Source organism: Hydra viridissima, unplaced genomic scaffold, assembly GCF_058129835.1.
Source record: "Hydra viridissima isolate aposymbiotic clone 2 unplaced genomic scaffold, HvirCarnegie_v1 scaffold_10, whole genome shotgun sequence".
Classification (NCBI taxonomy): Eukaryota; Metazoa; Cnidaria; class Hydrozoa; order Anthoathecata; family Hydridae; genus Hydra; species Hydra viridissima.
The window spans coordinates 7,615,307-7,639,703 of record NW_028324309.1 but is presented as its reverse complement, the minus strand read 5'-3'; the positions used below and the strand labels follow the sequence as shown (position 1 = coordinate 7,639,703).

Here is a 24,397-nt window from a genome sequence, read left to right as displayed (position 1 = left end):
TTCAAAGCCTGCTAACGTAGGTGTATTTCCCATAAGTAGCTCATTAGGGCAGACCTATTGGTGGAGAATAGGCATTTGTGGCAGAGGCGAACTTCTAAGCTTATCGTTTGCCTTAACCAATAATACACTAGGAAACGGCCCACGTGAATGTACCAATTTCATTCTATAGACGCTGGATCCGCACAAACCTAGGAATTTTTGACATTCACGTGACCAAAGGGGAGGCGGGTTTTATCATGGAAATATTTAACCACCTCTCTCTACCCCTCTCGCTCCCTCTTACCCCTCTTACTATAGGCCTATTCGTCGTGCAACCGGAATTTTTTGTGCAGGCCTATTTTTTTACGGTTGTAGAGAATTATTTGTTTAGATTTGTTTTTAAAAGAAAATCCAATGTTGTCTATTATATATTGTGAATTATTCTTACATGATGTAATGAAAACAAACTTGCATAATTTAAACGTGGAGTTTTAGAATTCATTTAAAGCAAATAATATATATTTTTTAATTTTAGATTAAGTTTTTATACCGTGCCAAAAAAATGTTGTGTGTATGCTTGTCACAATATTTATCAAAATGAATGTATATATATATATATATATATATATATATATATATATATATATATATATATATATATATATATATATATCGAGTAAAGCTAGTTAAGTATCAGTGCATCAATTTCCAAGTGATAATGTTGAGCGTGAATGATGGATAAAAGCCATTCCAATCTCTAATTTAGTTGTTACCAATAATACTGTTATCTGTGAGTTACACTGGCCTCCATGTTTTGAAACATTTACAGTATGTGAAGGAAAACGTCAATCAAAAAATTGCTCCATTTGTTTGGCTGGGAGTACCCTTGTCTCTAATTCCAACTGCTGTTCAAACTCAAAGAACTACCATAATATCTTTAAGTGGCATTAGAAATACATTATATGATGAGTATATAAAAATCTTAGCTTAGAAACATTTCATAATAGAATTAAGTGTAATGTTTCTATTTTAGCAATCAATCTATTGATAACTGTTGACACCTGGTCTAAGTTTGATAAGATACTTGACTTTTAAGTTAAAAATGGACAATAAAAAAGAAGCAATTTTGCAACATATTTCATTTATGGGACAAAAAAAATAATTGGAGATTAAATTTATACATCAAACATAGTTATATGCTTATTTTGCATATTTTTTATCATCAGGAGATAAAAGGCCAGAAGGATAACTTTAATTTCATTCTATGGACACAAGATCCACAACATTCTGACATTTTTTTAATATTGTCATTATTTTTATATCTTAAAGTTCATTTTAATTTTATTATTTATCACTTACTGTTGTTAATAGTTTTATCAAGCTCTAATTTTTGTTGTTGTTGTTTTTTTTACTTGTTCTTCTGTATTATTTTTTTCATCTGTTTCAGTTGTTAAAATTTGTTAAAGTTCTTTTTTTTTTCATATATACAGTTACTATGCTTTTTTTTGTTGATACAGGGCTTTTGTTGCTGTTGGTGTTAGTTAAGGTTTCTATTTTACTTCGTAATATTTTAAATTATTGTTGTTGTTTATTATCTTTGTTATACTTTTAAGCTAATGTGGTTATGTTATTAAATTCCTCTTATCACTTATCATTTTTGTAATTTATTATTACTTTTCTTGTTTATTGCTTTTGTAAACTTTTTAAATTCTTTGTATTAGTGTTACTGTTATTTGTTTTTTTTATTGCGTTTTAGAATCCTTTTTTGTTATTCAATGTTGTAATTATTAATTATCTTTAAATATAGTTGTTGTTGTTGTTTTGTTTTTTTTTTTGTTTGGATTGTGGTGGATTAAAAATTCCAACAGATATTTCTTGCCAATAGACATTTTAAAGTTATTTTGTGAACATTTTTAAATTGAGCTTGCATTTTTTTGTAAATTTTTTTATTCAAGTTTGAGTGTTTTTCATCATAATTATAACTATCATGATAAAATCTACTTTATTGCTATTGCTTAACATTCTAAAATAATAATATATTATTTTAATAATAGTATGCTATCATTTAACAGTTTAGTTTTATTTTTTAATTTATTGATAATTTATTATGAAAAATTTTTATAACTGTTATGAGTGAATGAGGTATCAGATGGTACGAATTATATGATGCATCATGTGGTCATTTTTTTTTTAAAAAAAAGAAAAGTTTAGCATGTAAATAATATTTATGTTATGACAAAGTTGCTTATAATTATTATCAAATAATATTTGTGTGCACTTTTTTCATCTTATCAAGCAATTCATGTGTATATGTTTGAAAAGGAAATAAGTAAGTGAATTATTTTTTAAAAAAAGGAAATTAAAGTAAACAACATTCTCTTATTAATTTTTAAATTCATTTTAAAAATAATTGCATTTAGCGTTTTGAGGTATCATGGGGCCCAAAAGAATATTTGTGTGTTTTGTGGTGCAGTAAAAAAATATCTAGCATCAAACTTTACATTGCCTTCACAAATATACATAGACTGTAGAAATGGACATATACTGTTTATATTCATTAGCAATGATGAATCACACAACTCAATAAGCTTTAGGGCTTCAAGATTTATAAAAGTCATATTAAACTTCTTGTTAGAGAATCAAAATATGGGCTTGCAATTTTTTAAGAGGTTCTAAACATTTTATTGACTTTTACAATGAGCCTTTCTTGTGTCAAATAACAGTATTGTCAGCAACACATTCATTTCAGTCAACCACAAATTCAAGAAACACTATTTCATCTTTGCCAGTTAACGCATCTCCTAAACATATAAGTGTTTTATCTTTATCTGATTCAAGACCACTATTCAGACTAAGAGCTGACCAGCTGTCTCCTAGAACAAGAGTCGTAAAATGACAGTTTAGTATTTTGGCAAATGATATTACTACCAAAATATGAAAGCATAGAGAGGATGTGAAGGTGTTAAGGGAAAATGTTAAACTAAGGGCAAGATTTAAACATCTCAATGAGGCTATTGCTCACAAAAACAAGATAATTAGAAGTTTGAGAAATAAATAAAAACATTTAAATTTATTCTAACATTTAAAGTTCGTTGTAAAAACACAGTATGCTGACAATTATTTTTCTTAGTTTTATTGTGGTAATGTTTTTGTATTTCCTTGTTATAATAACATTGTTATTTTTATAACTTTTGTTATAATTGTTACTCTTTTTTTATTATTATTGTTTTTATATTTGAGTGATATGTTCATGCAGTATGTAAAACTGATTAAGAGGAACGTTATAATATATGGATATATAATATATAAAAGATGAACGTTATAATATATATAATAACAGTTAATTGCCATTATTACAATATGTAATATATTATAACAATGGCGATTAACTGTTATACAGTGGTTTGATGTGATTATATATTTATATATATATATATATATATATATATATATATATATATATATATATATATATATATATATATATATATATATGTATATATATATGTATATATATATATAATATTATCACATCTTTATAAGGTGTTATAATGTAACATATATTATGTTACATTGTAAAGATGCTTTATTATGTGATATAAATAATATGAAAATTATCATCTTATATAAAATAAATATAATAATATAACATCTTAATAAGATGCTATATCATTATTATGCAGTTATATTTTGTAAATATCTATGATTATTGTTAATCCTGACTATAACATATATAATTTACATATGTTAAGATTCCTAATAATAGATGTTTTCATAAATTTAGACGCACTTATTTTTTTTTTACATATATGTAAAAAATTACTTAAAATAAAAATAAGTGTCACCGCTTTGTTTGATATATAGGGGAATATGGGGCAAGATGACGAACGTTTTGAAAAGCACTTATATCTTAGTCAATAAGTGTTCCAATATGTAAAACTTTATCAAGAAGTGATTAAAAATAATCATGCGCTACTGATGTATCAAAAAAACCTTATAAAAATTGAAAAAAGTCTGGAAAAAACTCATTAACCAATGTTACCTCAAATCGTCATCTCGCCCCGTATGCGGGGCAAGATGACGATTTTAAAATAAGTTAATTCCATGATACCATTACTGCCTTAAATATCACGCTATCATAAATTCTAGTTTATAAAATAAGTAATATAAATAGTGGTGTAATTTTTTAAAAAAATTAAGTTATATATTTATATAGGGCTATGCAAAAAAACCTGTTAATCAGTTCATATTAAATTCCAACACAACAAAATAAAGCAAATGTCAAACAAAATATTTTAATGCGCAATAAAACAATTTAATAATTGCTAAGCTACACAAGTGTAACATACAATACAAGTAAATTTGTGTTCAACATATTGCTCACAAGTTAAATGACACCAGTGTTCACAGGATTTACACATATCCCAGTCATCATCAAGCAATGGATCATTAGGATCACCATAGATAATTTCACAACACCAACATGAAATTTCTTCAGTTTTGTCAACTATTTTTGAAATTTGAATTCTGGATTTTTTTTTCGCTCTGTTTTTGGATTTGTCATTCTTCTTTCTATTATTAGTTACAGCTGCTGTTTTTTTAAGCTGGTCCTTCTTTTCTCTAACAGCTTTCTTTATTTTTTGCTTCATCAATTTTTCTTGTTTCTCGAGTGCAGCTAATTGAACTGCAGCTTTAAAAGGGGAACTTGTTGCCACTTCTGCTCGCTTGAATTTTCTTTTACGGCTAGCACTATTTGTAACCCTACAAGCAATAGGATAAGGTCGAATGTTCTCAAGGGATACAGTTTTAGGCACATCGTTTAACTCTATTAGGGTTCTATCAACACTTGCATCTGCATTCGATTGAATGCATTATGATTCAGTGTTAACAGTTGGCAATGATAAAGAGTTGTTGTTGTTAAATGATATGGTCAATGCTGATGTTACTGCATTAAGTTTCACCTTTGATGTTGACTGTAGCTGGTGATCTTCAACTACCGGAACAAATATTACAAAAAAAATTATATAAGAAATGTCATAAAAATCATCATAAAACTATTTAGGTTAATTTTATGTTATTTCATATTCTATTATTTAGCATAATTGTCCAATATTATAGATAAGCTGAAGTTATTAGCTTATTTAAATTATAAATTGTCAGGTAAAGATTTGTAGATAAAAAAAAAAGACAAACATTTTTTAACTTTTAGTTTTAAGAAACAAATAAAAAACTGAACTGTCTAGATAATATATAATTTACATACTTATTCCTGATTGATTATTTGATATAATCTGATTATTTGATATAATCTGATTTTTTGGTATTGGGCTATTACTGGTCAATGATGGTGCAAAGTCAGTTAAAGAAAAAATCTGCGGATTGAAGGGCTAGATTCCAGTTTCTTCAAATCCTTTTCTTGCAATGCCAGTTGTTGCTGATCGGTCATATGCATGTCTTACAAGTGCAGGAATCTGTGCTTCAGTAATTGGTCTACCTGGGTGATTTACCATCCAGTTATCACAAGCTTGACTGTAGTAAGTTTTGAATGGTGAAAAGAAGGTAACATCCAGAGGTTGCATCATATGGATGGCATGTGGTGGCAATGTTAGCATTACAATTGAATGTTTTCTGCTGTATTCAATGGCTGAGAAACTTATGTGTGAGTTATGGTTATCCACAATTAACAAAACAGGATCAGAAATAGTTGGTTTTGTGTGATAAGCGAAGTGCTTTAAATAATCTACAAAAATTTCCTGCGTCATCCAACCAGACTTATGGGCTAAGCCAACTGAATCAGGTGGAGAATTGTCCAGAAAATCATGCCGCATGCTTTTTCGTGGAAAAATAAAAGCTGGAGGTATGTAAATTCCAACAGCATTCATGCTACAAACTATGGTTGCAGTTTTTCCTCTTTCAGCAGAAACAACTTTGCCCACTCTTTTAATGCCTTTGACAGAAAATACTTTTGGGATTTTTGTTGGTACAGTGGGTAACCCACTTTCATCAGCATTGAAGATTCTTGAAGGTAAAAATTTATGCGTTCTCAAGAGATCTCGAAGTAAATCAAAAAATATTGCAACCTGTGGGGAGTTAAAACCTTGAATTCTACCCAAAGACGTCATTTCAGGAGTTCGTAATGAAATATTGTTGTGGCGTTTCAAAAATCCACTTAACCAGTCAAGACCAGCAATTTTTAACTCCTTGTTAAAATTATGTTGAACATTATTAAGTTCTGCAAATTCAAATGCAAATTTTCTGAGCTGTACTGAGGTCATACAAAAAAATCTTTTGCTTAACTCAATTAAATATTCTGCAAGTAATTTTTCCATTTCCATTGAAAATATAGGACGAAAGCTTCCATTGCTGATTGGAAATTGATCAGAAGATTTTTTAAGGTAACGCCTCAGTGTTGCTTCTGGAACTCCAAAATTTAAAGCAGCTTGGTTCCTGCTGCAAGCATTGGAATTGAAAGCTTGAATAGCTTGAGTCATGTTCTGCATTGTCCAATTTCCATTGGCACCTCTACTCGTAGTTCTGATATAGTTGCGAACCATTTTAATAACTGCAAATAACACAATAGTTTACAATGGAACTGCCAATTTAAATAAATGACATGCAAATACATGTACCATATTTGAAATATACTTTACATATATATATATATATATATATATACAGTGGCGTATCTAGGGTAGGGCAGGCAGGGCACGTGCCATGGGCGCCAGCCTGAAAGGGGCGCAAAAGAGGCTTGGTTGCGATACAATAAGCGAGAATTATATAAAATAAATTAAGAAATAATATATCATATAAAATAAATATATTATATAAAATAAAGTTTGTGTCATCATTTATTAAAAAATTGTAATTAAGCACTTTATGTGGGGGAAGAGGGGCGCGAGATCGGTGTTTGCCCCAGGCGCTATTTACCCTAGGTACGCCACTGTATATATATATATATATATATATATATATATATATATATATATATATATATATATATATATATATATATATATATATATATATATATATATATATATATATATATATGTATATATATATACATATATATATATACACATATATATATACACATATATATACATGTGTGTGTGTGTGTGTGTGTGTGTGTGTGCGTGTGTGTGTGTGTGTGTGTGTGTGTGTGTGTGTGTGTGTGTGTGTGTGTGTGTGTGTGTGTGTGTGTGTGTGTGTGTGTGTGTGTGTAAAACAGATTAAATATAACCATAAAGTATAGTTACTAACCCTAATCATATTAGCTATGTTTATTTTACAAACAGATATATGCATAACTAAAATTGAAATATGCATAAATAATAATATTCACAACATAATTTTATTTAATTAACTTTAAAGTAACTTTAACTATTGCTCTAAGTTATTTTATTATAATTGTGTTTATTGTTATAAGTTAAACAAAACAAGCGGCAGCGTTTATACAGTTTTTAGTAAAACATTTACTTCGGCAAAACGACGAACGAGTCATCTTACCCCGTTCATCTTGCCCCTAGACAACACAATCTTCAAAAATGATTCAGTATTGTACACAAATAAGTTATCATAGCTTAACACTAATCGTATGGCTTCCAAATTGAACAAGCTAAACGAAAAATTCTCGCTTACCTTAAGCTGGTGATGTAATGATGAAAAAAATCAAATGCAAGTGGATAATTTTTTTTTTCTTAATATCGGAAAAACCTTATTTTATACTTATCTTTCATCCCGAAAATAATATTTATAAAGAAAACATAAATAAATCAAGTAGATATAATCTACATCGCTCTTAGCTACAGTCTTAGCTACAGCTTTCATATTTAGTTGAGTTTTGAAGATAATGGTAGGTCGTCATCTTGCCCCATTCGTCATCTTACCCCATGCTCCCCTAATTCAATAGAGGAAGTGAAACTCTATTATAGAGAACCTTAATTTTTTTTATAAGATGTTTATTACTCATTCTATACCAATGAACACAAAAAAGTTAATTGATAAGCTTGATTTTATTTTATTCATAAATTTAGACGCACAATCAAAAAAGTCTTTTATCTTGTTAATTGATAGTTAATTAGCAGTTTTTTTCCCATATTTCTCATTAATAGGCCTAAATTAATTGATTTTGTCAAAGAACCATATATTAATATGACATACCTGGAATTAGTTAATCATTATTTAATAAATAAACAATAGTTAAGTTAGTTTTGCACTAAAAAGACGCGAAAAATAGGCGTATCACTCAAGGAGAAAGATGAAAAATTATTGCTTACATCAAAGAAGGAAACAAAAGTAATAGAGAAATCGCCAGTTCAATTGGAGTTTCTGAGAAATGCGTTCGGACAACAAAGCAAAACTTTCTTCACACTGATGGTGCCAGCGAGAAAACGAGGCCAGGTAGACCCTTGTCAACCACCAGAAAGCACGATAGTGCTTTTTTAGAGCTGTCAGAGCTAATCCAAGAATTAGTTCCAAAGAATTGACCACAGAATTCAATACAACGCGAAATACATCTATTTCTCAAAGCATAGTCCGCCGAATATTTATCAAATACAAGATTGGAGTCTACTCTGCTTTGAAGAAACCGGTCCTGCGTTCATATGATAAACGAAGGAGACTAAAATATTGTCGTGGAAGAAGGTATTGGACAATTGAACAATGGAAAAACACTATGTGGAGTGATGAGAGTAACTTTGAGCTTATCAATCGCAAATCTAACATAACGGTCAAAAGAATGATTCACGAAAAATATTACGCCAGGTACATTAGACCGACTGTACAAAGTGGAGGAGGCTCAATAGGAATCTGGTCATGCTTCAATTACAAAGGTGTTGGTATGTGCCAAAAATACACCGGAAGAATCAACTCCAAAATATACGTAAAAGTAATGGAAAAAAATCTAATACCTTTGACCTGCTTATGCTCAATGATAAACCATGGAAACTTCAACAAGATGGCGCAACTGCACATACTGCATACTTTACTAAGGAGTGGTTCAACGATAATAATATCAAGACAATACCGTGGCCTGCATACTCACCTGATTTAAACCTAATTAAAAACATTTGGGCTTGGATTGACCATGAATTGGCAAAGGTTCAAATTTCCACACTTGACCAGCTGAAGGACGTCCTTAAGGAGACCTGGTAAAGGGTTCCAGAAACGATGTGCAAAAATCTTGTTGAGTCTATGCCAAGAAGTGTTCTTAGTTGTATTAAAGCAAAAGCCAGATACACAAAATATTGATTGGTTCATAAATTACGCCTCCTAATGTTTCGTGTGTCTAAACTTATGAACAATTTTTTTTGTCTTATTTTTTTAATACCATCTAGTTGTACCTAATTATTACTTAGTATTTGTATTTTTTTTGAAAATTTTTTTAAAATTTTGTATTCTGTAGGTATTTATCTAATAAATAAAAAAAAAACTAAACCGAAATCTTTTTCGTTATTGTTTTATCGTTGAAAAACTAAAAATTTCTATTCTCAAATATGAGTGCGTCTAAATTTATGAAAACCACTGTATTATTAGGAATCTTAACATATGTAAATTATATATGTTATAGTCAGGATTAACAATAATCATAGATATTTACAAAATATAACTGCATCATAATGATATAGCATCTTACTAAGATGTTATATTATTATATTTATTTTATATAAGATGATAATTTTCATATTATTAATATCACATAATAAAGCATCTTTACAATGTAACATAATATATGTTACATTATATAACACCTTATAAAGATGTGATAATATTATATATATATATATATATATATATATATATAAATTATCACATCAAACCACTGTATAACAGTTAATCGCCATTATTATAATATATTATATATTATAATAATGGCGATTAACTGTTATTATATATATTATAACGTTCATCTTTTATACATTATATATCCATATATTATAACGTTCCTCTTCATCAGTTTTACATACTGCATGTACATATCACTCAAATATGAAAACAAAGTTTTAGATTTCTAATTTATTTTAATCAAATTATTAAAGCCTGCCATTTAAATGTTCCTTATTAATGGAATAGAGAAAATACCATTAAGTTGAATCACTCTTTTCGATTTGGAAGTTTGAAACAAAATAAATATAAATTCCTTCATCAAAATAAAACCACATTCAACGAACAAATGCTATTTATAAATCTTATAAAGAAGAATTCGTTAATAAAAACAAACCATTTTGACTTAATTATTATATTATATATAACGTTAATTAATAATGTAATATATATGATATAAATTATGACACATTTATAATATATAATATAAATTACTATATAAAAATACCAAAAAGATGTGATTTATATACATTTAAATTTCTTCAGAAATGTTTTATAAGGGGCTACCTATTTTACAATTTTTATTATTATTATTGATGAATTATGTCATCATCAAAATCCCTTTAAGAAACATTTAGAACTAAAATGTAAAGTCAATCCGTGTACATAATTTATGCCAGGTTGCAATTATAGCAACCATACTACCAACGATTGGTATTTAAAAATGTTCAAAGCTATTTATCTCAGCAGACTTTTTTATGGCTCTTTGTTTTCTGCCACCGTTATGCTAAGCAGCTCCTGCCAAATAATGAACAATTGCTTTTAGGATGTCACTTTCGGATGCTCCTGTAAATATACATCATCCTTCGTAGTTGAATACAACACATTACTTGTTACTAAACAAATTAAGAACAAAATATACATTCTGCATGTTATCCGAAAATGTATAATACATATAAGTTTATATCTTTAAATGTTAATAATTTTCCCTTAAAATTTAGGAATAATCCCTTCTAGTTTAAGATATAAATGCATGTAAGAAGACCTTAAGTTTTTTCATAATGTATTTTAATAAATTTTTAAATAAAGAAACATTTAAATCATCTACTATACTTTTTTATTAATATTTTATACTGTTATACTTACTGTTATTTTTACTATTATTTGAGAATTCTGCACAAGCAATTAATAAATTACTATGTTGGCAGCTCCCAACAGTTGTAAGTTGGTTAGCAATTATCATTTTAGACCTATATAATAACTAGGTTTCTTTGGTCTAAATTTAAAACTTAAATACTTTTTCTTCACTATTTTACAAAATAAATTTAAACCAACCAAAAAAATAAAAATTATACAGTCTTACTGAGAACTTGTACATTATTTTATCATATTTATTCTAAAAAACGAAAAATAGAAAAGGTAACACAACAAATTATTGTAAGAATATATTTTATCAACCAAAAAATATATATTTACATTTGAAATTTATGTAAATATTTTTGCGAAAAAATGTTATGTTAAACAAAAAAACAGATTTTTATTTGAAACTTATATATTTAACAATATTTGAACTCAAAATAAAACTTCATTACAATCAGTTTTATAATTTTCATATAAGCGCTCGTTTATTCCGTCGCCATCTTGAGAGTCCAAAACAGGCTTCAAAAAAACTGCCCTATATACTATTCAGTTATGTTTTAAGCGGTGGTCCAGTTGTGGCTAACTGGCTCTGGCGTGCAATCTGTAATCGGCCCATTATTGGATATCCAGGACTGGGATGCCGCAAAAGGACCACATGACAGTTGCTATCTGGTAAACCAGCTCTGGTGAATCTTTTACGGTACAACAATAGTTCATATCGGCTCCGGCATGCCATTCATGGAACTTTAATGTCCCGTAAATGGATCGCCAGAACTAGCGTAGCTGGCACTGGCCCATACAAGCGTTGCTACTTGGGAAATTCTATAAAAAATTTTTCCATTTGAAAAAATTTTTTATTTCGGACTGGCCTTCTCAAAACTCAGATTTAAATCCATCAGAGCATCTTTGAGAATAATTCGATCGTCAATTGAAAGGCGAAAAACCGATCAATAAAAATGATTTATTCCAGGTGCTTTTGAATTTTTGGGCAAATAAAAATTGATCTCAAGTTAGTCACTTTTTTAAGAACCCGTACGTGGTCTGTAATATTGGCAGTTATTCCCTCACTTAAGTCAAACAACTAAGAAAAGATGAATGAAGAATCTCATCAAAATAGGGTCTTCCAGATATCTTACTAGATATCATATGCTGAAGAAGAAAAAAAAAGCTAAAGCATTAAAGAAAGTTAATATGCAAATAAAAAATTTTTAAAGCTGATAGAAACTGTTTAAACAATTTAACTAAATGCAGATTTATCAAATACTCACTACTTAAACCTAAAAACAAATTAAAGTAAAAATTTATAAGAAAGATAAAAAAACTGTTAAGATCTTCACAACTATTTTGCTTAATTTCAATAATTAATTACAGTATGGTTACCGTTTTGGATCATTCTTTGGTTAGATCAGCTCCAGCTTTATTATCAAAATGTACATAGAATGTTGATATAGAAAATAAAATAATTAAAAAAAAGCAGATCATCTTTTTTAAAAAGATGCTAACACAACAAACATGCTTTCTAGATTATCTTCATAATTTGTAAGAAAAAAAATTATGAAAACTTTATTGAAAAATCATTTTAAATGATAAGATTATAAGTTTGAGTTTCAAAAACAGTGTATTATTCAATATTGTTAAGAACTTTTTTAATGTTTAAAAAAAACTCTTTACCATTATCTTTTTTAGAATAAAATTGAATACTTCAGAAATTGCATCAATGCTTGTTATTTATAACTTATTGCTTTCAAACAGCCATGGGAAAAGTACTTCACACAAGATACATCAGATAAATTTTCTTTTACATATCTAATTTTATATTCTTAAATTTTTTAAAAAAACCCTGTGTTGTGATCAACATTTTCTGAAAAGTAACAAAAAGATTTTTATTTTCTCTATAAAGTAAAGTGCAAGTGAAAAAATGTGACAAATAACTTTTGCTCCATTTATAACTTTTAACCTCAACCTGGACTACATATAATGATAATTTTCAGCAAAATCTTCAAAAATTATTCATTTCTTTTGATGAAGATTTTCTTAGCAGTTTTTTTTAAGTAATTACTTTGTGTTTTTGTAATATATGATTTTGTGATAAGGGTTTCAATGATACTGCAAAAGAAGACATTAAAACTATTGAGTGGCAGTATTTGCAACACTAGTGTTGTATAGTCAGTGGTCTGCCATTGCTTGAATACTTTGAATAATTTTTCTTAGCTAATTGCCTATAAACTCTTGTACTAAACACCTGCTTGAATACCTGGGGATTGGTCAAATTGGTGCAGCATACAGCATTTTTAACAGAACAAACAATTACAGAAATAGAATCCTTTTAACTTTTATTCCAAATAATTGCATCCATGAGAAGTTTTGCATTTTAAAGATTTTTTGTATGCACTTATATTGAGACTAACTGAGACATTAGCTGAAATGCACCACTTTGGGTTTCAGATTGCAAAGTTTGACAAACTGACATTGACATTAGGATAGTCTTTTTTAGATGTGTTTTGTAAATGTGCAACATGTAATTCTTTAAGATTGAGTAGTAATAACATTTTTTGAATGTGTTGAGTTTTTTTAATACTAAGTCTTTTTTCCCTGGCATCCTTCTTAGAAACTTATTTCTTTGATAAAAAATTATCACTAATTTGACTGTTTCTGGTATAATATGGTTTTTTAGATTTTTTCCTGGTAATGATAAAATCCTCTGCTCATGTTTATCTTTTTTAACTTTAGAAAAAGACAATCAGACAGTTCAAAGTAATTTGATATCTTTTTATATGTCCAAGAATTTGTTGCAAGTGTTAACATTTGCACCTTATAGTGTTAGGAGTCAATCAATTAATTATTTTTTTTGAATTCATACATTAAACTGTTTAGATCTTTATCTTTATGTTACTGTTTGAAATGGTGCTGTTTATTCGTGAAGTTAAAGAAACATCTCCAATATTATATGCTAACAAAACCTTTTCAGCAACTCTGTCTGATAATATCCTCACAATTTTGTTTTGCTGGTGAAATCCAAAGTAATTCATATAAAAGTATTAAACTTTAACATTTCTTACTGTGACTCCCACTCTTCCTGTCAAGTAAAATCTTCATCAGCTTCTACTGCTCTTTTGTAATGTTTGCTGCATGTTTTCAAACCCGGGGTTATATTTAAATTCTTTTCTTATAAAAGCAAAAGTCAAGGGAATTCTTTAAGTTCCCTAAAAAAAAAAAGCAAGTTTAGATAAGTTTTAAAAGCAACTGAAATCTTAACAACTATTATAAATCTTCACAAAACATTTTCCATTTTATTCCCATAAGAGATCTGCTATAACTATAATAAATGTTAGATTAAACTTTACAGAAGTCTTTTTACTTTTCCTTTTGCATTTCAAAAGGATTGCAACACTTTTTAATTTTTCTATCAAAATATTTGCAATAGAGCTGCTAATGATAACCACATGAAATTCTTATTGAATATATTTTTCTTTCATATTTGCTTACCACATTATTTTCTTAACAGATTTTAATGTTATGTTTTACAATTTCATTTCTACAATTGTTAACTCAAATATATATTTCTTTAGAGAGAATAGAAATACAAAAAAATTAACAATATGCTTTTTCATAATACACTCCTTCATTTGCTTAAACTTTAAACAAAGTCAACAGGACCAATTTCAGAGGAAGGGTGGGGGACAATTTTAAAAAGCTTAACTTAAACTGTCTAAAACACATTAGTGGCTTTATTGAAACTTATCTAAGCATTTAATGACTTGGAATATTAAAAATGCATTCAAGAGCAACAAAACTATTTAAAACTTGAAACTTTATAGAAAAAATTTGAAAACTAAAATGTAAATTTAATTCACTCATTTTATAAAATGTATTTCAGATATATTTTGATAATTCAACTTAAATAAAACATATAATATTGATAAAACAAAAAGGAAAATAATAACATTCATAATAACAAAAAAAAGATTAACAATATAAATAAAAATAACCAAAATAATAAATCTTATGCGAAAAAAAAAAAAACAATGAAAAGAACTAATAATAAAAAGTGTAATAAAAAAATTAGTAACAAAAAAAATGATAGCAAGAACAAATATAACAATAATAAAAAGAATGATAATTATTATAAAAAGAATGATAATTATTATAAAAATAATGACCAAACCAAAAAAACAAAAAGAATTTTAAAACAAAACAAGTATATAAAAATAAAAAAAAAAGTAAAAAAAGACGAAGAAACATGTAACAAAAATAAAGCAAATAACACAAAAACATAAATTAAAACAATAAGAATAATCAAAGTAAAGAAAATGATATCAACAAAAAAAAGAAAAACACAATTATAATAATATTAGCAAGAACAATAAATAAATAAAAAAAAACAATATAACTATTAAATATAACAAAAAAAAATAATGACAAAAATAATAAAAACAAAAATATGAATATTAATAATAATAAAAAAAGTAAAAATGATAATAGTAACAATAAAAAACAAAAAAAAAAAAATTAACAATAATAAAAGGAATAACAAAAAAAAAAATAATAAAAAACAATAATAATTATAATAAAAGTTAAAATAATAATAATAAAAATTCTAAAAAAATAATAATGAGATATAAGCAATATTTATAACATTGATGATGATAATATGAATAAAAGAAACAAAAAAAATAATAGAAAAAATAATAACAGCAATAAATATAATAATAAAAAGAATTTTAATATAGTAATGATAATAATAGTAATTAAAATGATGATGATAACATTAACATAATAAATAATATTATTACTAATAAAAACATTAATAACAATAAACAAAAAAGTAATAATAATAGAACTAATGATAACAGTAACTATCTAAAAGAAAAATTATAATTATACTAAAAGAATTAATAACAAAAACAAAAATAACGATAATAATAAAAACAATAAAAACAATAATAACACTAATATTAAAAGAAATCATAAGAAAAGTAATAATGATAACAATTAGAAAAATGTAAATATTTATAATAATAGAAATAGTTTTAAAAATTAAAATAATGATAATAGTACTACTAATAATAACAATGACAAAAGTAACAGTAATAATAACAGTAATAATAACAGAAATAGTAATAATAATAATGGTAATAATAATAATAATAATAATAATAATAATAATAATAATAATAATAATAATAATAATAATAATAATAATAATAGTAATAATAACAATAGTAATAACAAAAACAATAAAAACTAGCAAAAAGCAACCCGTAATACTGGTTATGGTCAGTCTGTAACTTAATTTATAGTGGCAGTTTTCCACAATTTAAAGTTGCAAAACCTTAACTATTACCATTTTAAAAAAGCACCTTCATATTGAAAAAATTTAACCATCTGTAAAATTAAAATAAAAAGTATGCAGAGGTAAAATATTTTACTAATTATTTAACATTATTTGAGTAATTTACAACTGACATAGGTCATATCAGTGAAAGGCAGAACTATTTTCCTCGACATTACTAAGTTCAAAACAATGTTTTTAGTTACTGACACAAAATAATAACACTTCATCATGCTTTAAATTGGCGAAAAAGTTAAGCTAAATTCTTGTTATATTTTTTATAACATGAACTTTAACTAATAAGATTAATATAAAGCGAACGTAAGTTGGACATGAGTTATTCATTTTTTGGTATCCCTTTTAAACATGTTTCTTTAAAAAAGGAAATTGACTTTAAAACGTTAAATGCACACAACTAAAAAAATTTCTTAAAAATAACTGAACATTTGACCATTACTATATCTGGCACTAATCTGACCATATTTATATATGGCCTCTTTGTTTCAATAGTTTTTAGTAAACGGTAATTTGCTACGATTTACTAAAAATTCCTTTTGTTACTTGAAATTTAATTTTCTTAAATATTTTTACACTAATAAAAGACCTCCCTTCTCCATTTTTGCCTTAATGGTGGTCAGGAGAATAGAGTTATTTTTATTAAGAGTAATCAAGTTTTTGATGAAGACCTTTTACCAGAATAATAAAATATAAAACAATGATTTACATGTATAATAATTTTTTCTTTTTAATATGTATAAGAATTTAACATATATAAGAATTTTTTCTTTCCTGAAAAGTGTTGCAAATGCAAACTAAGCTAATTAATTAGTTAAACACCTTATAAAATTTAAGTAACTCGATATTTGACAAATGCGCAAAACTACAATAATCACCACCCTCGTTAAAAAAGATTTAAAAAGAACTGACAAAAATTTACAATGAAAGGTAATCAGGTTTCATTTTATAAATCGTATAAATGCGTCATGCATAATTCTTAAAGAAAAAAAAAACGGAATTATGATACCATAACTACAACAACAACAACAACAAAAAACACCACATAAATACTGAAAATTGATTTACCTATTTATAGTAACCTATTTTGACATGGCAGTTAATATAAGTATTTATCGAAAATGTAACTATAAAATCTATTTCGAAGTACAAAAGGATTAACAATACTAAAAAGAAAAAAGAAAAAAAAAACAAAACAAAAAAAAACAAATTCAGATATAAATTGCATTTCTAGCATAATGCTATCTTGGCTTTTAGTAAATAGAAAAAGCAGTAAGTTCTAATAATGAAACTACCTATTATTCATTTTTAAAAATACTCACCGATGTGAAGGTGTCTATTGTTAAAAATGAATATCAACACAAAACATCACAACAATAACACATAACAATAGAATATTTACACCCTTGATCCTAAAATCCAGCGAAAATAACAAACCAAATTAAAATATGAATTAGAAAATCAATTTAAAGTTAACTATGATTATCTTTTTACTAAACATATAAATACATAAAAGTATATTTGTTTTTATGTTCAATATTAGTTATTCAATTACTTCAAATTTAGAACATTAAAACACCCTAGATTTAAAGATCAAGGTTGCATACTCTCATACACATTAAGCTAAACATTAACAGACATTATTATGTGTTTCCAGAATAATTAAAAAAGGCTAGACAACACAACCTAGCTCTAAAGCAGTAACATTGCCTGGCACTAAATGCTGCCAAGTCACACCTCTGCTACAAGTACATCGCTTGGCTGGCAAGGTTATCAATCTTGCTCAACATAATGCCAAGTCACACCACTTTGAAAACATGGAAACAACATAATTTAAACATATATACAACTATAAAAAAATATGGTTTTATATAAACACATATATAAACACATTTTATAACAATATTAAATGACAGATATATTTTTCAAAAACTATGAAAAAAAAAAATTAAACTAATAAATAAAGTTATACATACAAAATGTGCTCAGAACCTACAAACAGTAAGTTTTCGAAATGAAAAACTAAAGACTATAAATTAAGAACATTAGAAAATATAACATTATTTAAGTAACACTTTTCACCTACCATACCTTGAATGAGATGTTTATCAATTTTGAATGAGATGTTTATCAAATTTGCTCTAGTTCTTGAACATGCAACATATAGTTGACCATGAGAGAAACACGGTTTTTTAAGATATACCCCAACTCTATCAAATGCTTGACCTTGACTTTTATTAATTGTCATTGAATAAGCCAATCATTGACAGGAAACTGACAACGTTTCAGAACAAAAGGTAAATTAGAATCTGATGGAGCCATCTGAATTCGAGAAACAAAAACCTGTTTACCACCAGAAACACCTGTCAAAACCTCTGTATCAATATAACTACTTTGAAGAGCACAAACTTTCATTCGAGTACTATTGCATAACCAAGCTTTGAGATCTAAATTTCTAAGTAGCATAAATACACAACCAATTTTCAATTTCAAACAATGAGGTGGCATACCTGAAGGAGTTAAGCTGTTCAAGAACTCAACAGGAAAGTTATTTCTTTCATTAAGGTCATCAGTATCAACTTGATCAGCACTTAAATAAATTTTGACCTCACCTGGCAGACATTCAAGCACTTCTTCATTGATTGATAATGAATCAACATTAGTTGGTGTTAAAATCACGCGTTTAATCATTTTGATCAGCATCTCCAAAAATCTTTTCAACAATCGATTCATTTTCTCTAATAATGCACTGATTTGTTATTTCAATGCATCCTTTAAAAGGATCCTCCTCTTTGACAGGTATTGTTTCATTCTCAAGTTTTAGTAGCCATTGGGAAAATTCACCTTCCCCATCTTGTACCCCCACATTTTTAGTTAATGCAAACTTCTGCACCCATTGCCAAGAACATTTTATACACGATTCTACTATTTCAGCTGGTTGTCCTCTTTTCACAACAGGAAGAATTTGCCTAAAGTCACCACCAAAAAGAACGATTTTTCCTCTGAACGGAAAGTTGTTGTTGCAAATATCTTTTAACAACCTATCAATTGCATTTAAGGCATGTTTAGGTCTCATGGATTTTTCATCAAGCAAAAACAAACTAACTTGTCTTAAAAAATGCCCGTGTATAGAGTTACGAGTTACATTACATGTGCTATTATCCAATATTGGAACAGGAATTTTAATAAGCCATGCAATGGCTTATTTTCTACTTTAAATCCTTTCTACTTTTTCTAATAAAAATTTAAATCCTTTCTACTTTATCTAATAGAAATATTTTATGAGTAAACTACTTGCATACTAAATCATAATGAAACAGACTTATTGTAATGGACTATGAAAAAAAAAAAAAAAAAAAAGTCATCAAAAATCACCTGAAATTAGGGATCAGATGATAAACTAGCTGTTACCAAAAACAACAATAAAAATATACAAAATGTAAATGTAAACAACAACAACAAAAAAGGAGTAGTAAGGATAAGAAGAATTATAAAAATAATGATAATAATAATACAATAAAAAACAAATATAAAAAAAAAAAATAACAAAAAGAGTAATAACAAAAAGAGTATTAATTAAAAATTAATAACAAAAAGAGTAAAAAAAATGATAACAAGGATAGTAACAATAAGAATAATAATGATACTAAAAAATAGAAAATAATGAAATGAATAATAACAAAAATAATGATGAAAATTTAAATAGTAATTGTAATAATGAAAATAGGAAAAACAATAATAACAGGAATAATGATAACGCAAATAATGATGATATATAAAATAACAACTATAACAAGAATTATTATAAAAACCATAAAAAGAAAATTAACAATTAAAAAATATACAACAAAAAAAAGAGGAACAAAAATAACAATAGGTATATTAACAGTAAGAGGAATATAAACAAAAGGACAAATAAAAAGAATAACAGTACGAACATATTTAATAAAAACAAAATAAAATTAAAAATAATTGTAACAAAAAAGAAAGATAATCATAACAATAATAATCATAATAACAACAAAAAGAAAATATAACAGTTACAAAATATGACCAAAAAAATGAGGAAGAATAATAATAAATATAATAACAACAATGAGAATAATAATAAGAAGAACAATAAAAAAGAATAACAATATGAAGAGCAAATTTAGTTAAAAAAAAAATATGAAGAAAAAAAAAAGCAAAAATAAAAGTGATAATTATAATTACAATAATAACAAAATCAAAAAGAAAATTTAATTATAATTACAATTTTAAAAAAATGAAGAATAAAGACAATATAAAATCACTATTAATAAAAATAACAATAATAATAAAAGGAATAGTATTACAAATAACAATACAATAACAAAAATAATAAAAATAACAACTGTAAAAACATGAATATTAACAAAAATGATAAGAAGAAAAATAATTATAATAATAGGAATAGTTTAAATGAAAATATAAATATAAGTAATAAAATAAAATTAAAAGAAAATTAATAATAACAACGAATAATGAGAAAAATTTTAAAAATAGAAAAACAGAATAATAATAACAATAAGAATAGATATAACAATAAGAATAAGAATAACATTAACAAAAATAAGAATAAGAACAAAAATAATAATAATAATAATAAGAATAACAAAAAACAATAATAAACAAAATATATATCATGTATAAAAAAGTAACAATAATAATAAAAAAAGAGTAACAATTATAACAAAAGTTATAAAAATAACAATGTTATTATAACAAGGAAATACAAAAACATTACCACAATAAAACTAAGAAAAATAATTGTCAGCATACTGTGTTTTTACAACGAACTTTAAATGTTAGAATAAATTTAAATGTTTTTATTTATTTCTCAAACTTCTAATTATCTTGTTTTTGTGAGCAATAGCCTCATTGAGATGTTTAAATCTTGCCCTTAGTTTAACATTTTCCCTTAACACCTTCACATCCTCTCTATGCTTTCATATTTTGGTAGTAATATCATTTGCCAAAATACTAAACTGTCATTTTACGACTCTTGTTCTAGGAGACAGCTGGTCAGCTCTTAGTCTGAATAGTGGTCTTGAATCAGATAAAGATAAAACACTTATATGTTTAGGAGATGCGTTAACTGGCAAAGATGAAATAGTGTTTCTTGAATTTGTGGTTGACTGAAATGAATGTGTTGCTGACAATACTGTTATTTGACACAAGAAAGGCTCATTGTAAAAGTCAATAAAATGTTTAGAACCTCTTAAAAAATTGCAAGCCCATATTTTGATTCTCTAACAAGAAGTTTAATATGACTTTTATAAATCTTGAAGCCCTAAAGCTTATTGAGTTGTGTGATTCATCATTGCTAATGAATATAAACAGTATATGTCCATTTCTACAGTCTATGTATATTTGTGAAGGCAATGTAAAGTTTGATGCTAGATATTTTTTTACTGCACCACAAAACACACAAATATTCTTTTGGGCCCCATGATACCTCAAAACGCTAAATGCAATTATTTTTAAAATGAATTTAAAAATTAATAAGAGAATGTTGTTTACTTTAATTTCCTTTTTTTAAAAAATAATTCACTTACTTATTTCCTTTTCAAACATATACACATGAATTGCTTGATAAGATGAAAAAAGTGCACACAAATATTATTTGATAATAATTATAAGCAACTTTGTCATAACATAAATATTATTTACATGCTAAACTTTTCTTTTTTTTAAAAAAAAAATGACCACATGATGCATCATATAATTCGTACCATCTGATACCTCATTCACTCATAACAGTTATAAAAATTTTTCATAATAAATTATCAATAAATTAAAAAATAAAACTAAACTGTTAAATGATAGCATACTATTATTAAAATAATATATTATTATTTTAGAATGTTAAGCAATAGCAATAAAGTAGATTTTATCATGATAGTTATAATTATGATGAAAAACACTCAAACTTGAATAAAAAAATTTACAAAAAAATGCAAGCTCAATTTAAAAATGTTCACAAAATAACTTTAAAATGTCTATTGGCAAGAAATATCTGTTGGAATTTTTAATCCACCACAATCCAAACAAAAAAAAAAACAAAACAACAACAACAACTATATTTAAAGATAATTAATAATTACAACATTGAATAACAAAAAAGGATTCTAAAACGCAATAAAAAAAACAAATAACAGTAACACTAATACAAAGAATTTAAAAAGTTTACAAAAGCAATAAACAAGAAAAGTAATAATAAATTACAAAAATGATAAGTGATAAGAGGAATTTAATAACATAACCACATTAGCTTAAAAGTATAACAAAGATAATAAACAACAACAATAATTTAAAATATTACGAAGTAAAATAGAAACCTTAACTAACACCAACAGCAACAAAAGCCCTGTATCAACAAAAAAAAGCATAGTAACTGTATATATGAAAAAAAAAAGAACTTTAACAAATTTTAACAACTGAAACAGATGAAAAAAATAATACAGAAGAACAAGTAAAAAAAACAACAACAACAAAAATTAGAGCTTGATAAAACTATTAACAACAGTAAGTGATAAATAATAAAATTAAAATGAACTTTAAGATATAAAAATAATGACAATATTAAAAAAATGTCAGAATGTTGTGGATCTTGTGTCCATAGAATGAAATTAAAGTTATCCTTCTGGCCTTTTATCTCCTGATGATAAAAAATATGCAAAATAAGCATATAACTATGTTTGATGTATAAATTTAATCTCCAATTATTTTTTTTGTCCCATAAATGAAATATGTTGCAAAATTGCTTCTTTTTTATTGTCCATTTTTAACTTAAAAGTCAAGTATCTTATCAAACTTAGACCAGGTGTCAACAGTTATCAATAGATTGATTGCTAAAATAGAAACATTACACTTAATTCTATTATGAAATGTTTCTAAGCTAAGATTTTTATATACTCATCATATAATGTATTTCTAATGCCACTTAAAGATATTATGGTAGTTCTTTGAGTTTGAACAGCAGTTGGAATTAGAGACAAGGGTACTCCCAGCCAAACAAATGGAGCAATTTTTTGATTGACGTTTTCCTTCACATACTGTAAATGTTTCAAAACATGGAGGCCAGTGTAACTCACAGATAACAGTATTATTGGTAACAACTAAATTAGAGATTGGAATGGCTTTTATCCATCATTCACGCTCAACATTATCACTTGGAAATTGATGCACTGATACTTAACTAGCTTTACTCGATATATATATATATATATATATATATATATATATATATATATATATATATATATATATATATATATATATATATACATTCATTTTGATAAATATTGTGACAAGCATACACACAACATTTTTTTGGCACGGTATAAAAACTTAATCTAAAATTAAAAAATATATATTATTTGCTTTAAATGAATTCTAAAACTCCACGTTTAAATTATGCAAGTTTGTTTTCATTACATCATGTAAGAATAATTCACAATATATAATAGACAACATTGGATTTTCTTTTAAAAACAAATCTAAACAAATAATTCTCTACAACCGTAAAAAAATAGGCCTGCACAAAAAATTCCGGTTGCACGACGAATAGGCCTATAGTAAGAGGGGTAAGAGGGAGCGAGAGGGGTAGAGAGAGGTGGTTAAATATTTCCATGATAAAACCCGCCTCCCCTTTGGTCACGTGAATGTCAAAAATTCCTAGGTTTGTGCGGATCCAGCGTCTATAGAATGAAATTGGTACATTCACGTGGGCCGTTTCCTAGTGTATTATTGGTTAAGGCAAACGATAAGCTTAGAAGTTCGCCTCTGCCACAAATGCCTATTCTCCACCAATAGGTCTGCCCTAATGAGCTACTTATGGGAAATACACCTACGTTAGCAGGCTTTGAAAATACACATAAAAAGGGCTTCTGTGATACAAGTTTCAAAATCTGCAAATACCAGGAGTAAACTGAGTAAGTTTTGATTTTGATTCGTTGAGTTTTTGTTTGGCTGTTTTACAGAGTTGCTTTAGCTAGCTTGAATGACCGGGGTACAAAATCTGCCTTAGACGTGCTAGTATTTCTTTACAAAGTTTATGTTGTTTATGGCTTATCGATTTTCTCA

The 24,397-nt window shown here is 26.5% G+C and overlaps 1 protein-coding gene and 1 pseudogene across 4 annotated transcripts; both read right to left on the bottom strand.

Annotated features, from left to right (window-relative positions):
- Positions 1-4,208: 4,208 nt before the first annotated feature.
- On the bottom strand, positions 4,209-7,762 carry LOC145182983 (uncharacterized; annotated as a pseudogene). The gene is made up of 3 exons (XR_016456540.1): positions 7,489-7,762; positions 5,243-6,541; positions 4,209-4,972 (listed from the first exon to the last, which is right to left on the bottom strand). The product of XR_016456540.1 is annotated as an uncharacterized LOC145182983 (transcript).
- Positions 7,763-10,214: 2,452 nt separating this feature from the next.
- LOC149882954 (uncharacterized) lies at positions 10,215-23,529 on the bottom strand. 3 transcript variants are annotated; one of them, XM_090100784.1, is made up of 3 exons: positions 18,383-20,638; positions 14,004-14,147; positions 10,215-10,700 (listed from the first exon to the last, which is right to left on the bottom strand). In XM_090100784.1, the coding sequence occupies exon 1, from the start codon at positions 19,022-19,024 to the stop codon at positions 18,536-18,538; it is 489 nt and encodes a 162-aa protein (XP_089956910.1). In that variant the 5' UTR covers positions 19,025-20,638; the 3' UTR covers positions 10,215-10,700; positions 14,004-14,147; positions 18,383-18,535. The 3 variants fall into 3 exon arrangements, 2 of the variants coding, with proteins under 2 accessions (XP_089956910.1, XP_089956911.1); XR_016456503.1 differs by lacking the exons at positions 10,215-10,700; positions 18,383-20,638 and adding exons at positions 11,339-12,093; positions 23,228-23,529 and having other exon boundaries at positions 12,325-14,147; XM_090100785.1 differs by lacking the exon at positions 10,215-10,700 and adding an exon at positions 11,339-12,093 and having other exon boundaries at positions 12,325-14,147; positions 18,383-20,652.
- Between the last annotated feature and the right edge of the window lie 868 nt (positions 23,530-24,397).

Coding starts and splice junctions, on each gene's coding strand:
- LOC149882954 (XM_090100785.1), bottom strand. CDS start 19,024: ATGAATCGATTGTTGAAAAGATTTTTGGAGATGCTGATCAAAATGATT.